General features: G+C 35.6%; 1 protein-coding gene across 3 annotated transcripts in view; it reads right to left on the bottom strand.

The window, feature by feature from the left end:
- Positions 1 to 17840, bottom strand: part of ANOS1 (anosmin 1) — a 133173-nt gene that overhangs the window by 24297 nt on the left and 91036 nt on the right. For all 3 annotated transcript variants that reach the window (XM_051794936.1, XM_051794935.1, XM_051794937.1), the window contains 3 exons: positions 12151 to 12353; positions 9459 to 9606; positions 4452 to 4601 (listed from right to left, as the gene is read on the bottom strand). In XM_051794936.1, the coding sequence (XP_051650896.1) occupies positions 4452 to 4601; positions 9459 to 9606; positions 12151 to 12353 (501 nt within the window). The remainder of the gene's footprint in view (positions 1 to 4451; positions 4602 to 9458; positions 9607 to 12150; positions 12354 to 17840) is intronic.

Genomic DNA, 17840 nt, shown 5'->3' with positions numbered 1-17840 from the left:
TAATGAAATCAGTTTGGTCATAGTTTGCAACACATCCTCTGTTGCAGTTGTTGCATGGAACAGAGGTCTGATGAATTCTATTCAGAAGGATGATACAAAACCAAGACCTTTGGCCCTGATGTCATCATTGTGTTCTTTTCACTGGCTTCCGAGAGGCACATCTGCAAATTTCACTGAGGGATATGTCTTCATAGTCATGGAAGAACTACCTTTGAATGTCAACAGACATCACCATACCTTCTGTACATCCTAAGGTACACTGCAATAAACTTAGATGGCCTGTGTAGGCTGGTATTCATGAAGGATAAATTCCCTGTCATTGAGGAAACAATGACAACATCTATTATAGAGCCTTACAGACAGAACTGAATAACTTGATTTAGCTTCAGAGTTAGTTCTACTTTGAGCAGGTGGTTGGGCCAGCTGACATCCAGAGGTCCCTTCCAACCCATTTAAATTATTTTATGATTCTGACCTATTTTAGCTCTTTAGACTGAGTAAAATGATTCAAATTCAAAAGCAAAATGATTTCTCAGCTAACAACAGAACCAATGAGAATAATCTAAAAGATTATTCTTTTAGAATAATCCTGAGGGAGCTGGGCCTGTTTAGCCTGGAGGGCATCTTATCAGTGCATACAAACATCTTGAGGGCAGGTGTCAAGAGTATGGGGCCAGAGTTTTTTTGGTGGTGCCCGGTGACAGGACAAGGGACAACGAGCACACAGGGTAAATTTCATATAAATATGAGGAAAAAATTCTTTACTTTGAGGGTGACAGAGCACTGCAACAGGCTGCTCAAAGAGGTTGCGGAGTCTCCTTCTCTGGAGATATTCAAAACCTGCCTGGACATAATTCTGTGCAATCTGCTCTGGGTGAACCTGATTTAGCAGGGAGGTTGGACTAAATCTTCCAAGGTCCCTTCCAACCCCAACCATTCTGTGATTCTGTGACAACATACTGGTTTAAATATCTTCATCTAAAAAAAAAATTCAAAATCTAAATAATGTTTTTGTTTCATTATCTCTGCAACCATCTCTTGTTAGGATCACGATGTATACTGCAGAGACTACAAAAAACTTGAAAGCCAAATGAGACAAGCAAATATTGCTACAACCAACTGAAATTTGATCAATTTACAAATGTTCAACATGTTTAAGCTTGAGACTTTTATTTCTTGAATTATTTTTTTAATCGTGGAAACTCTTATGCTTCTCAATCTACTTATTTCACATGGTTTTATGATCGTTTCTTAATTTTTATGTTTTAATGTTGTACATTCTAATATAGGACTATAGAATGACTGTTTCTCCACCAAAAAAAGTGTTGATTTTTCACAGGAAAATGAGAACATTATTGCAATCAACAGGGACTCCTGTGTTCACACACCATGTAGGAGACAAAGAGGTCAATTCCTGTGAGGAAGGATTTGAACTCTGGTTGCCTACCTGCAATATAAATATATATTATGCCATAGAGCAGGCTCAGATAAGTTCTCTGTCAGTATTTCCTATTGTAGATGCTGCAACTCACTAAACACAACTTAAGACAGTGCAGTTCATAATGGAGAAAGATGCATGGGTACAGTTCCCAACACAGCTGGCTCCAGTAACTGCTGTCTTTCATAAATACAGGACACAGCCAATGTGCTTCTCCTGCTGTGTTCCTTGCGTGGTGAAACAGACTTTCTCTGCAGCAAATTGTCACTAGTAAATTTACAGTCAGTACCTCATCCATGCACTACATAATCTCCAAACTCCTGCAAGGGCTTATAGAAGTTACTGGCTTCTCAGGAGCAAGTAACTGGCTGTATTTCAGTTCCACATGAGGCAATGGCTCCTGCTGGGTTACTGCATATGCTGTCACTCAGAACGCGGATATTTTCTTTTTAAAAAAGAAAATAAAAAAGTCTGATTAAATGCCATATTCTGCTCCTCTTCACACACCTTTGCTATCACTGTTTGTTCTGGGAGAAAAATGAAGGCATCTTCCACTGCGTGACTGGGGCATGTACTTAAACACCCCAGTGCCTGTTATAGAGCTTGCCCCCAGCTCATGACCAAAACAGACCTCTGAGTGCCCCCTTATGTAACTGGATGCATACATGTTCACACAAGATGAGTCAGCTGTACAGTCAGCTTCTTGGCAACTCAGCTAGTCCATTCCTGGCACAAGGTCACAGCATGTAAATCAACGTCATTTTTGACAGGTCTGCGACATTTTCCTATTATGGAGATTACATCACTTCCAAACACTCTTATTTCCAAACTATGAGTCACTATAATGATGCTGACTACCTATTTCTTCTTATAGACATCTATAGCATTTAATACAAATATTATCTCCAAGTATGTAGTAGAGAGTGAGATTCAGCTCCAGATTTAGATGGAAACATTTAAGTATCTACAGTGCAATGTCTCTAAGCTTGATATCTCTGTTACCATGATAATTAGTGGACACTTATTCAAAGTATCTACTTTGGAACAAGAATATTGCTGTACTGGTCACGATTTTTTCTTCCTTAAGTACAACTAACTTTGGAAAACTATTAATAAGGTGAATTTCAATAGGGGTGCTGGCATTTTGGTCACAGGACACATGGTCTTTTTTCTGGCAACAGGCTGGCAGGAAAACGGCTGCAGCTGGATCGATTGTTCCACTGGGCTGACTCTTGCCTGCAGACTGTGAGTTGCGCAGCCCTGCCTGATGCCTGTGGGAGACATCATAGTCTCCTCATCTTTGAATCCTTCCCTTGGTTTTTTCAGTACAGACTGACAGGAACTGAACTTCAGCTCACAGAGAGACATTAGGTATCTCTAAGCCTTCTATAAATGAGCTGTCTAGGTTCCCTTCTGTTCTCTGTAAAGAAGAGAGGTATCTCCAGAGAACAATTCTGCTGCTGAGGGGGATGAATTGCTTCAGAAATCACCTGCTTTTCTTTTCTGACTATAAAAGGAGCTTGGCCAATGAGTCGACAACACAGTTGCAAATGGCCAAAGTTCAAGGTGATCAGTCCCAACCAAGCTCAGAATATATAAATCTCGCTTTGGATAACGAAAACCACATTTTTAGGTAAACGATAGTCCCCAATTAAAAATGCCTAACTTTTTTATTTAAACTCTAAATTAGTCCAGCTTCCTACGAAGCTAACTAAAACTGAAATATAATGGGGAAAGCCAGAAAAAGAAAACCAGCACAGACAAGACAGGGACAAACATTTAAAATGTGTATGTAGTCAGGCTGAATCAAAGCCTGCAGATATTTATGGAGGAATAAGGATGGATTTGAAAGTAATTGACACAGCAGAAGGCCACCATTCAAACAGGCAGGCACTTTTTAAAAAGCAAAAGATACGTCTCATGCACAATTCTGTGTGACATATTCTTATGTTACATAGCATAAGTGAACATTTAAATAGCCTGTCCTCATTCAAGATGGTGCTGCACACACCTAAACACAAAAGCACTTAAATATTTCTGAAATTCTTTGAAAAATTACAGAAAAAAGTGATTATCCACTTTGTAGCCCTTTATTTCAAACACAAAAATTGAATGGATTTTATTTAGTGGTACTGCTACACATGTAGATTGCTCCAAGTAAACACTAACAGTGTTAGCACGTTTTGAAATAATAGCATATGAACTTGTAATGGCTAAGCTGGAGCAATTTGTAACAACCTACATGCTCCTAGAGGACAAGAAAGGAAAATCCCTTTTTTGATTTTTTAATCTGTTAAGACACTTTAAATGTATGGCATTTTCCTTTAAACTGGATGACTAAACCATAAAATTGTTGTTAGATTTTTCTGAAAACCAGAGGGATGTAGCCTAGCAGAAAACCAACTTCAAGACTTTTTCAGTGGTTGTGACCGACTATAAAGTTTGGCATAAAGCCTATTGTGTCCCTACAGTGAGGTAGTATAGATCTAAATTTTGTGATTCAAACTACTTTTTAGTTTCTGTGACACCACTGCATGATTTCCATATGCATTAATTTCCTAACTCATTTCTCAAAAGACGAAGTCCAACAAGTGACACTGCAGTGGCATCAGCAGAAAATCTGCCCTGGAACTGTATGTGCTTGAGATCTTCCAACCATCCTCTAGGGGGACAATATTCAGATGTTCCTCCGAGCTTTCGTGGCTCTGGCCTATTTAAAACTTCAGAGAGGTAATTCCTACAGAAATAAAAATTGTCTCAGCTATGTGAAGATTCAGCATCCCAACATGACTGACTGTAATTTTGGAAAACTAATTCATGTCATTTCCTTCTCTGAGACATTTACACAGATGTAACACAACACAACATTCCAATGTGAAGGTGAAGAGATGGAAGAATGGGCACAGGATTTAACTCTGAATTACTCTATAGTATTGTATTAATGTTCTACAACTCTGAGACAGACGATGAGAGTCTTCCTTAGAAAAAACAGTAAATCAAAAATTGGACAAACCCGTCTTCTTCCAGTAGACTTTGACCTGAAGTTGATTGTCCTGATAGAAAGGAGTTCCAATTTTTAGAAAACGAGTGGTTTTCCTTCTTTGAAAGTTTGGGTAAGGATCTACCAGTCCTTTCTGTGGTTTCCCAGCAGACGTCCGTTCCTCTGCAACACACAGAACAATCAGGAAACTATTTAGTTAGTATGGTGCTGTAAAATGACTATGTTAACTGTGTTGAAATTCAGAAAATAACACTATCTTTCATCCAAATTATCTTATCTCAGTATCTTACCTGAATGAAATTAATATAAGGAACAAACTGTCCATAATGGTTGAAAAGAATATCACTTGTTTGAAATTCAGTCAAAGAAAATATTTTAGACAGGGACAGAAAAAGATAAATATATTATTATATGAAAAGGCTCTGTAAATTTTCTAAAGAATCATAAAGAAAGGGACTGTATTTATATCCCCAAGAAGAAGAAATGTTAACAGACTGACTTTTTAAACAGACATAGTATCTAGCAGTACTTCTGTATAATCATTCAGTCTTTATATTTGTGCAGTGTTTGAATATGCACAAAAACCAAGGACTGCATTGAGTGTAACCCACAGAGTGCCACATGTGGTTATTACATAAAAGTAAATATAGTCTTTTGGTATGCTATATAAGAACATTGTGGTCAGATTAAAGATCTTTCTTGCCCACTTTTCTGTTTCCAACAGTGAATGGTGAATGCTCAGGGAAACACTGTAAGAGCAGAATTTTCTTTCAGTAATTCCCTTGGTTATACGTGCCTAGCTTCCAACAAGCAATGGTAATGGGATGTCTTTCATCAAGCCTTTTGTTTGGCAACAATTTATGAACATTTATCAGAGTTGACAGTATTTCTAGATATTTTCAGTTGAAAAGGCAGCAATGTTGATTCAAACTGCAATTTTCATTGCACATTTGCAAATATATCCAATCCAATTAAGAGGATCAGATTATAAACAAAAAAAAGCTGTATAATTCAATAATACACCTAAGTGAAAACTAGAGTCCAATAATTGGGAAGTGGCAAATTATTAATTACATACTTGAGAGAAGGAGGGAAAGGCTCAGATTTCAATAATTGTCACAAATAACAAATAAACTGGAACATTTTGCCTCACAAGTAACATAAAATTGACCATTTTGCCTTACATGTAGCTTCAGCTGAAACTCACTTGCTTTATGGTCAAATTTTACTTTCTCAGCCCTTTCCTGAATCTGGTACGATTTTTCATTTTCTTTCTTTGTTTTACATTAAAGTAAAACTACCAAACTTAAGGAAATTCTTTCTCAAGGTAACCATAAAGTTTCTGCTGCCTACATAGAAATCAAAAAGTAATAGAGAGAAGTACAAACTAAAATCTATTAGGTATTCCTCAACTTAAAGTATTTTAATTTTATTACATCTCTGCTTTGCTATTCTCTGTCTGCTCCACTTCCAGAAAAACCAGGACACCAATTTAGAATATTTTTATATAAAGATCAAGCAAGAGTCTTGCTGCATTTCCCAGAAGTGAAGCATACAAATATAGTGAGGCAACATATTTCTGAGTGTGGGGAAATATAATGCCAGAGGGCTGGGGTCAAAGCTCACAGAGGTCTGCAGGACTAAATTACTTCAGTGGGTTATGGACTATCTCTATTCTGACAATAGGACCAGACACCTTAAACCCAGAGCTTAATTCCACACAGAGCAGAGCCTCTGACAGTGAAACTTCAGCAAAATTGGCATGTTACTTCTAGAATTACTTCCCAAAGGCTATGGAAGTCCCCAAATAAAGACAGGCCATGAATGTCATGTCCTAGATAATATTTCAGGTAATTTTTTTTTCTTTTTCATATTTCTCCATCTGCTTCTGAGTATTCTCAAAAGTACCTCAAGCAGGACTGGCTCTGTACCTAACTTGAGTGAGATTCAGAAGATGAATTTGCATCTCCTCTAGGAGTAGTTTTTATTTGCTTTTCTACATAAGCTACAATCTAGCCATTTTTTTAAAATGTCCAAAAAGGCCTAAATACACCTCTCGGCAGAGTGCTCTATTCACTAAAATGTGTGACATCAGCGTTTAGATTCAAAGAATCTTGAATCCTTTACCTCAAAGCTTTAGTAGAAAGGATGTTCAGATTTGTCTGTAAACTTATTACTGAAATACTCTACTGTAAAACAAATACATGTTTTAGTTTTTGCAGGCACTGATTTGCACTTAGAAAGAACATACTGCTCATTAACTAAATGGATGTTCGTAATTTGAACAGAACAGTCAAATACTTGAAGTATATGAGAATACAAAAATATTATTCTCAGTATAGTCTTAGTCTAGTTTTAAGAAAAATACAACAATTAATGAACCTTTTAGTACAAAAAGGTCACCCCAGTAAAGCAAAATAAAGCACCAGACATTACAAAGTCTGTACTAATTATACATAAGTAGACAGCAGACTTTCACAGAGAATACTGATGGACTGTTTTCTGAAGCAAAACAACCAAGGAGAGGGCAGAGTATCCAAGCAAAATTGTGGAAGGAATTCTAAACAATGATAGGAAAGAGGTGCCGCTGGAGTGGACAGAAAATGATAAAACAACCAAAGTCACACGTGAGGTGTAGCATAAATGAACTCCGTTTGGTAGAGGGTTTGTAAGTAATACCTGAGATGTGATCTGTTTCAGATTCTGAAAAACACAACATCTTGAAGAGGGAGAAGTGAAACGAACATCTTCCTCTCTCAACGCAAACCCAGGGATGATACAGACCAAGAAAGTCAGATCATTAGAGAACCCATGGAGAGCTGATACAGCACTACCAGTGAAAGGGTTTCTCACAGTAGGTATGGAATGTACCAAAAATTACATGGTTCAATCTCAACTACTCAGCTTCAGTTTAGAGGGTTTTTTTATACTGAAAGTCTTTATTTACTATGTTTAAAGACTATAATGATCTGACCTGATGTCAAGATTAGCAATAAAGTATGAGAAAGGTCGGTTGATTAATTATCCCTGCTCCCAAAATGGGAACGTTTATAAAGCTATTATCATAGTAAAATGAGAGAAAGAACTTCAAAAGCTTGCCCATTGTTCCTTTGGCTAGTTCTGTATAATGGTATCTAGAATTTTCTTCCAGTTATCAGGACACAGACCAACACCTGACTCAGCTGAAATCCCAGCACCAGCATTCTCCTGTGATCTGACGTAAACTCAGCTCTTTCTCAGAGCTGTGATGTAATCTGGCAACATGACAGTCAAGATGACTGGGCCGAAAACTAAACACCTTGAATTTTAGCACTGAGAGCAAGAGTAGGAAATTGGGAGGGGTCGAAAAAAACCAACAAAATTTTTGCTTGCTTCTCTAGCAAAATGAACTTTGCAGGGGGAGTGGGAGGGGAGGAAAAGAGAAAAGAAAAACAGTAGCAAATCCCACAGAAAATTCTTAGGAAAAGATTCAGCAAAACATGAACACCTCCCATAAACACCAAAGATATGTTTCTAGTGTAGCTTAATGGCTCAGTGTTCTGGAATTAAACACCCAGTTCTCACTGTAATTTTTCTTCTATTACATCTCCTGTGTACATATAGAAAACAAAGGACAACTTTATGTGGCGACTCAAAGAAGTTTTTGACATCATGCACAGTCCTGTAAACTACATTACTTTTCTAGGGGATGACAAAAAGCACAGATACAATGTAGGAGAGCCAATAAGGAAAGGGCAGAACTCTTATATTCACTTACATTGTGCTTAACTGAGGATTTAACCCAACTGAGGATTTAAACTTGACTAATGTACAAACTGTGAAGGTTCAAGCTGATATTCTGGTATGGATTTGAAGAAAAGACAGTGCATGGAAGAGATGAAAACTTAACCGTCTTCTGCCTCTTAAGATGGCCCAGAAAAGTAGTAAAAGTAAGTTTAATATGGGAAAAAGAAAGATATTTAGGTTTACTTTTTCTTCTTGGTACATTAATATGGGAAGCAATTGTAGACAAGAAGGTCTGTTATAGCTAACAACTACTTTACAATATTTTGTGTATTCCCAAACAGAATATGGCAACAATAGCAGTTGATTAGTTAGGTTGAAACTAATTAGTTCTGTCATGAAAATGGCCACAAGTTTAAACTTTGAGTGTACTTTAAAGAGAGAATGTAAATGAATGGAAAATGCAATGGAGACAGGGAAGAATATTTAAAATCATATTCTTTAACATCTTATTATCAGATTTTTTCTATATTAGTTAAACAGAGAAACATCAGCAATTGTGGCAGTAATCCAGTAGTGTATTTTAATTGTACAAATAGCATTTAACCAAGACTAAGAATCATGGTTTACTCTCAGATTCAGATACAGTTTTCAATTATATTACTTAGCATGTCAGGTTCTAAAGACTATAGCAATACATAACCTAACCTCTACAGATCTTGAGATTTAATTTGAGTGCAGGTCCTATGTAAGCAATATTTTGAGAATGCATTGCTTGTTAGATATGGAATGTTTTTGATTTCCTAAAAGAAGAGACAATATTTTATATCAATTCATAGTAAATACGTATTTGTGTGGTCCAAGAACCTGAAGGCCTATTATAGGCTACTAAAAATAGTCAGGATTTTGAAAGATACTGCAGGTTAATACTGTTCAGTTAAGACAAAGACATAGAAATTATTTTATTCCACACACTGACAAATACCATCAGTATTTATACCTATATAACATCTAAAGAACACTAACACAATAGTCATGTAGATGCTTCATTGAAATTGTTTATTTTAGGTGAGTAGGATCTAAGACAAAGAATTAGGCAGAAACTGACACCAATTCTTAGATAAGAAATTTAACATGAAAAGGTTACTCAACTTGACTGAGAGAAGATCTTTGTGCTATGAAACAGCCTGCTTTAAGAAAATTATTTTTCTAAATTTGAGAAATCATTATATAAAACATTCAAATTCCAGATAAAGGAGAGAAAAAGCATTCAGGTATTTGAATATGATTACTCACTATTATTCCTGATGTCCTGAGTCGTGCTAAAATGGAGAGAAACCTTAGCACTTTTTAGGCGTATCTGACCCCAACGTGTTACTGCCTGCAGTTCTACATTGTAGTTGCTGTTGGGCTGGAGTCCCTCCAGGACCACATAATTTTGGGCCTATAACAGAATAAATATACAAAGCAGTTATAGTATTGCTGAAACACAGGCCTTTATTAAAAACAGGCCTGTTATCTTAGGCACCCTATCTTTTTGAAATTAGAAAACTCATGTATAAATTTCAGAGCAAAATTTCCTTTTTAAAAAAATCTCTTTTATTGGACTCTGTTTTTCTGTGTCATTTAAAAATACTTGATGCTACATTTTAAAAATCTTGATGCTATTTTTGCAGTTCCTTGGCAATTCCAAACCTTTGTTTAGGCCAAAACAAAGGGGTTTTCTTCCAGATAAAAAGTTTTTTTCTTATGCCAAAATCATTTTAGTCAAAGGAATTTAAATGTTTTATTCCCCAATTTCTATGTTAGTAAAGCAATTGAAAACTTTTTCTACAGAAGCCAGTCTGAACACAGGTCAAATCCAACATTTAATACATTCTTCAATATTTTCTATTTGTTTCAACTCTTGAAAACAAAAAATTAAAAAAAAAAAAAAAAAAAATACCCACTCATTGGTAAGAACACTTTTCCCCTATAAAATGGAAAATATAATAGAAAAAGTTTCTAGTGTCATGGAAGTGTCTTTAATAGGGAAACAACAGAGTAGGGTTATCATTCTCTCCAGGCAATAACCCATAAATTAAGGTAAGTCACACAATACTGCAAAGAAGAGTCCAGGTTTCTCAATAGTCTTACAGTTTAATTTTGTCTAGATTTAACTATAAAAATGTCCTTCTAGCACAAGTGCCAGGTGGAAGACATTATTCCTTATTTTTATTAGAATTCCTTGTGCCTCTTAAGTTTAACAGTTAATCCAGAGTGAAAAAGACAACTATTTACCCACACAACCATCCTATATTTAACACTTGGAATGTTAACAAGGGATTGCCAGAAACATTTAATATTAATTATCTTTACTTGTTTTGTGCTGACATATTGACTATAGCTCTTGATTACGAGTGTTAATATTGTATTCAAATTAACTGAATGTCTACCTGGAATGATTTCACATGGAAATCAGTATAAAATTATTTGAATTAGGCTATATATCTAAACATTAAAACTGGGCAAAAATAATCTTCAGTTATGTTTGAAAACCAAGACTTTTCCACCTTTCCTTTTTTTTTAAATTTTCCTGCATTTTCCTTTTTTAGCCTAAGATTTGCTATAATATTCAAATGACCACTGATTAGCAATAGCATATAGAGTGTCCTGTAGGGAGTTCTGAATATCATTGGCAGTGATGTACAGTTTCATTACAGGCTGCAGAAGAAAAAGTACAGTAAACTAGGACTAATACAAAAGATATTGTAAGAGCCATACTTTTCTATAAAAATACAGCTTGATTCTTCTGTATTTCCCTATATTCAAGGTCAGAAACTTGGTCTGAATTAACATAATGTTCAATATTACATCTGTTTTAATATATTTGTATGTAGGATGTACACTATGCAAAGTGCCAAAACAACATTAAGGACCCAGATCAATTTTAAAATTCTCTGGGGTTTGTGATTTAAGGACCAGCTTGTAGAGAGAAAGCTCCCTGGTATCTTTAGGCTGAAGACTCTGTCTTGAAGGTCTCAAGCCAATGTAAACTGTCCTGAGGAACACAAACTTTTCTACATAGCATAGTCCAACCCTGCTCCTATCTTGCCAGAATAATTTTTTTTAGAGGACAACTAAGAACTAACCTTCTTTTCTGTGCAAATTTACTTGCATGATTTCATCACGCAGCCTTCATTGACTTTATTTTTATAAAGGTTTGGTGTCCGAGGGACAAAGAGGGAACTATGACCCTGTGACTGTCACTCTTCACAGTTCAAGTGGGCACACAGAGCCAAAAGACAGTGTTGACGTAGACATGGGACAAAATTCTCATAATGCATCTGTGCACAATGCACTGAGAATCAAGTTCAACCTGTTATCTGTAATAGATTTCTATTTCTTTTAATTACTTTAAAATAATATGCAATATACTTAAGGATTTCATAACAGAAAGCTTTCCAGTAAACCAATACTTAATACATCATTAAAGAAACTCATTCTTTGCTGCTAAGGAAATATGTCAGATCTTTGGTACAGCAGCTTATTTAAAGAGTTTTGAGAATGTTCTTCCCTTGGACCTATGCTGACTATTTAGCAGTTATTCTCTAAGATAGTATCACAAGTTTTATTTGCATAGTGAAAGAACAATGTCACAGATGAAGATAGGCTTTTTTAAAATAAAACAAGCACTGCATCTTTAAGAAGCACTAATAGAATAAGCCTGAATTTGGAGGACTAACAGCATTTAACTTTCTATTTAACTTTCCTGAAAAAGCTTATTGTATTTAACTTCATTTTGAGGCAGAAGTCTACTTCTCTCCCTGAGTTCAGTCTAAGATAGTACTGAGAGATCAAAATTGTGATATGAAGACCCTGGTGATATGAAGACCACCACTTTAGCAGCTGCTGAAATCATTCAATTTGTCACACATTTTATACTTACACTATACTTTGTGCCAGAAATAAGCCAGATTTCTGTCCCATTTATTAATTTCTTTCTTACCCCATCGGTAGTCTTCCTTCTCTTTTTTTTTGCTGGAATTACATATTTGCTGTACGTCCAGCTCCAGAAGACTTTGTAGTGGTGCACTGGGATATCAGGCTCTTCTGGAAGATCCCATGTAATCATTACATTCACACTCCCATCATTGCTTGCACTGATATTGGCAATTCTGATATTAGATGGAGCTGGAGGAGCAGATGGATCTGGAATTTAAAAATAAACAAAGAGATTCTAAAATAAAGATCATCTTCATTAGGGTAAATGTTATCTTCATCATATATATTTACCAGGCATACACAAGCTGGATTAACCACACTAAATATATTGAGGAAAATTCAGGCAAAGATTTCCCATAACTGTTATGGCTTTTTGTAAATTTTAGAAATTCATACTCTACTGAAATAAAAATTATGGGTTAGCATCTAATTTTGTCATTACTCTGTGGTTTTGATAGTTCACAAACATTATGAAACTTTGTCAAAATGTAATAGACTATTGGTTTTACTACCTTAAATACACAGCGAGTTTAAAACACTCAAGTTCTACAAGTAGCATTGTAGAGTCACCCCAGAATTGTATGGTAGAAATACTGAATATTTTTTTGGTGTTGCCAGATAATCCTCAGATGATAAAACTATGTTTCAACATGTTGAATCTTTCTCCAAAATTCTAATATTGGTATTTACCACCATAGGACATAAACACTTCCTTAGAATTAATGCAATTATTCTCTGACAGAAGTCTATAGAGGTTTTTTTAGAATGACAAAAAGCAGTTAGCTTCCCCTGTGATTTATTTCACTATTCTGTTCAATTCCTGGTCAATATTGACTGAGATAACAGTTGTCAGTTGTCTCTGTGCTGACACTTGAGTCAAAAAGGACACCTGACAGTCAGAGGCTCAAATACTGAATCTTTTCCAATATTGAATATAAGGTCCTTCTTGTGGACTTACTACATAATATCCTGGCCCTAAGTAATGTGAATCAATGGAAATTTTGCAGCTGAGCTTCTGAAAGTCCAATTTGCTATTTAACAAATCCTAATTTTTAATTCTACTTTTTAACTCTGACCTTTTTTTAAATGGCTGTGGTAGCCAAAAATTCATGACAAAATACAAGGAAACTGCAAAACCAAAATTTACTAGACGTAAAGAATGAGACTCAAAAAAAAATAAATTAAAAGTATATCAAGCACAATAATGGAAATTCATGTTAATTAAGACCTTTTAGGAACCTGTACCCTTATTTGCCAGAAATAAAACTGGAGTTGTGCACAGGGGACACCAGACATGCACTTCACCTGCATCTTTTTATAATGGTAAATGAGCTGTTAAATAAACTTTCCAGGCGTACTAAGTTCATTAGATAATCCCTATGACAAATGGTCTCACTGAAAAAAATCCATCATTTACTTCATGAAAAAAGACACATTCAGAATTAATAAAGACAGCATTTCACTTTTAAAGATCAGCAGATGTGAAATAATGGCTTATTCTTGTTATTGATCAGGACTCTTGCTTAAGTAACAATGGATACTCCTCACACATGCCATTTTACTTAAATAGTAACGGATGTCTCTGTTTCCTCACATATATAATTCAACCTAAATTTTGGCCATAAAAATTACAAAGCATACTTAAGAATTCTGGAAATGTAACATAATTTACAAATAATAAGAATTCCTTAGTTCCATTTGTGGTTTTTTTTTTTAATCCACTCACAAGCCATTTGCTTTTATTTTTTTCTGGCTTTGGAGAAGCACTGCTGTTACACTTATTTCCTTACCTGTTGTGGTGGTTTTGGCTGGGGTAGAGTTAATTTTCTTCGCAGTGGCTGGTATGGGGCTATGTTTAGGATTTATGCTGAACACAGGGTTGATAATATAGAGACATTTTTGTTATTCCTGAGCAGGGCTTGCACAGAGCCAAGCCCTTCTCTGCTTTTCATACTGTCACACAGGCAAGGAAGTTGAGGGTGCATGGAAGCTTGGAGGAGACACAGCTGGGACAGGTGACCCAAATTGGCCAAAGGGATATTTCAGACCACATCACATTATGCTCAGTATATAAAGCAGGGGGGAAGAAGGAGAAAGGGGGAGACGTTTGGAGTGATGGTGTTTGTCTTCCCAAATAACTGTTATGCTTGATGGGGCCCTGCTCTCCTGGAGATGGCTGAACATCTGCCTGCCCATGGGAAGCAGCGACTTAATTCTTTGTTTCACTTTGCTTGTGTGTGCAGCTTTTGCTCTCCCTATTAAACTGTCTTTATCTCAACTCATGAGTGTTCTGGCTTTTACCTTTCTGACTGTCTCCCCAGTCCCCATGGTAGGGGAGTGAGTGAGTTGCTGCGTGGGGCTTGGTTGGTGGCTGGGGTGAAACTACAACAGCTGAGTAGTAACCAACCACTCCATCCTAAATTATACAAAAGTACTTATACCAGAATGGATAAATTAAAGAAAAATTTAGCTAAACGGTTTGTACTATGCTCTGATACAACTTTTCATTCCCTTCTATTGTTTAATAAAATAAGTAAATATAAATGATATTCACATACGATAAATATAAACATAATCATGATTCATACATCTAAAACCTTTATTAAGCATTCATCTTCACTATTTAAAATGTTTGGGGGGTTTTTATGGCACACAGATATGAGAATGTATTAGGGAAATAAAACATTTATAACCTGAAGTGCAACATGATCATATTACTGTAGGTGAATTATTTAGGTTATCTCCCAGAAGTACTATGCATCATGTATTATGTATAAAAAACATATGGGATAGAATTAAAGTGTTTCAGAGAATGTCTTTCTAAATGGTCAGATATAAGCAAAAACAATTCTAAGTATAAAACTTGTTTTTCCTCATTCTACATCTACAGAAGACTGAGACTCATTTTAAAAAAAAACTAAAAGTTAAATGAAATAACTCTTCTGGACAAAGAGTATTATGATTAAAAATATTTTGAAGTTCTAGTCACCAATTTTTTTTAGGTCTAAGAGTAAATGACCTTTTCAAATGTTTCTATCTCCATCTCAAAAAAGAAAACAGTATGCACTATGTGTATATTGAAACTAATAGATCATTTCTTCTGAATTCTATAGCACCACCATTTCATCCTGTATCTTTTATAATTACATAGCTTATTTAAAACATTACTTTATCAGTAGCATTTCTTCTGTGCTCACTGTGAACAGTCCAGTCAGCAGACAAAATGCTGATCTACATTTGAAAGAAAACCTATTAGTGTTTCCACTTTGCTATATGAGAATGTGAACATTATATTAAAAATCATTGGCTAATTACAGTTAAGGAAAGAAAGAATGTCCTCATAGAAGGAATATACATGTGAAATAATACAGTAATAGCAGAGATTTTCCTCTTTCTTCAAAGATTCTTTTGCAAATCTCGCAAATGTCATCCACAAAGATGCCTCTGAACAATGAGGAACAGTGGTAGTGGTAGTAGCAGAAGACAGAAAGGAGATCTGCAGCTGACAAACATGAAAAGGTGAGACTTTTGAAAGTGACACATTTTCTATAAGACCTTATAGAAAGTAATCTGGAGTAACCTGGAGAAAATAATAAGCTAGAAAGATGTAAGACATCAAAGATAAACTAACCTAATTTATTACAGTTTTGCGTTTAATCATCTGGAAAAAAACCCATGTCTGATTGTATGGACACAACAGTAAAATATTTCTCGAATTTTGGGTGTATTATCTGAAATATTAAGCCACTTAGTGAGCATTTTATACCAGCTGAGAATCCATTCCATATTAAGTATTTCAATACCACTATATAATTTATTCTTCTATTTCTATATATTTCTGTGACACTCATCACTATTACAAGTGATAGAACCATCATTTTGTAAGCTAAAAACCAAAGAATATTAATCGGTTCTTCATTTGAAAGGATTTATTTTCACAAGCAGAACAGACAAGCAAGAAGGAATAGCAGGGCAAGCTATTTGATCTCTGTTATTAACAGGAAAAAAAACCAGAACAACCAAAACCCACCATCAAAGAAAACATGCACAAAAAACCAACACCCTCCTAGACCTCTCAAATAAACAAGAACCCAGAAAAACAAAAAAAACCTGTTAAGTGCAAGAGCATGCTCCTCCACAATGCATGCCAGCCAGCTATCAGATAAGAGATTAGTTAGGTTTTTTCTGTGTTATTGAACAGAAAAGTCATGCTTCTACAAGGTGGTCTGTTATGCTTATGTCTATGTAGATATTAAAAGCACTATACAACTCGTGCTAAAATACTTCAAGGTCTAATAACTGGTACTGAATCGTAAACCTTACATACATAAGGTGTTTGTTAACCTGGCTATAAAGCTCAAGTGACATTCTGCTGACTATAAAGCCAACAGCCATTCTACTGTTAGTCTTCATATACCTGTGATCCCTTTGACTGACTGCCCACATGTATAATTCAGACACATTAACATTAAATTACTGGAATGGAAACTGCTGCCAGTTTTTCAAATGTAAATTCTGAAATTTTATATACATGAATTTATCTGAGTGTTAAATCAAATTCTTTGGTCTGCAGAAAGAGTGATGCTAGTGGTAGTTTTTCCTTTGCATTTTATATTACAACTCAAATAAAATAGAAGTCACTCTATATATACAAGAATTTGGCACAGACAGCTGTCCTCAACTCTGAAAAAAATTCTGGTCTCAGCAACCTGACAAGTAAATCGCTTCTCACTGCTAGAAATGATAGCTTCATTAGGTCAAGGCTGAAGCTGCTGTTCCAGTACTTGGAGTAAGTACTGCATTTGTCTGGATTGTATTTGGCTTGAGTATACCCAAAGGACTTAAATTCTTGTCTTGCTGGCTACTCAGCCATCACAAGCAAAACTCTGTCTCCAGTCCCCAAACGGGAGGATTTCTTGCTGCAAATAAAGGAAAAAAAGAAAAACCTCACATCATCACCACTTCAAAATGCGTGTCTTCCCACACTCATATTTGTAAACATAGTGATAGTTTATATTTTCCAAAATTATTTCAATCAGTAGAATCTGGAAACACTTTTGCAACCTTGAAAAACAGTATGGGCAAGCTATACACAAGAATCTCATCATACACTGCTGCAATGCATCCACTTTGGATTTCAATGTGGCAACTGTAGTGAAAACAATAAATGATTTGGAATATGTGTCAGAGAAGGGGATAATGACATTGCAACCAGAATTCTCATTCTGAGCTGTAAAAGTGAGAGCAAGTTTGACAACAATTTAAATCCTTTTTTATGGAGGTGTTTTTCTGACTTAAAATAGATCTCCCATTGCTATCTTTCAAACATTAGACCTTCCAACTTTAAAAATCTGCTGAACCTGCTCTTCAGATAAGTTTCCAACCATTAAACAGTTTCAAGGCATAAGAGGGAGGACTGGCTTTGCCCAGTGGAAATGGCACACATAAACCAGCTGTGCAACAGTATAAAAAAATCATTGGTCTCAAAGGAGCAACAGAAAGAATTTTATTGCCGTGAGTGGGTGTCTGTTCTGGTTTTTCTAACACTCAGTAATGTATGCATGAAATCACATCCAGCATGGTACTTATGTGCTGTGAAAACAATGTTGTCTGCTTCCTTTTGCTTGACAATCTATCCTGCATATGCTAGCAACTGCCTTCATGATGAAGACAGAAACTTGTAGCAGAGGTAGA

Source organism: Manacus candei, unplaced genomic scaffold (genome assembly GCF_025592945.1).
Source record: "Manacus candei isolate 608988 ecotype Guabito, Panama unplaced genomic scaffold, ASM2559294v1 h1tg000041l, whole genome shotgun sequence".
Lineage (NCBI taxonomy): Eukaryota > Metazoa > Chordata > Aves > Passeriformes > Pipridae > Manacus > Manacus candei.
This window is presented reverse-complemented; position numbering and strand designations above follow the sequence as displayed.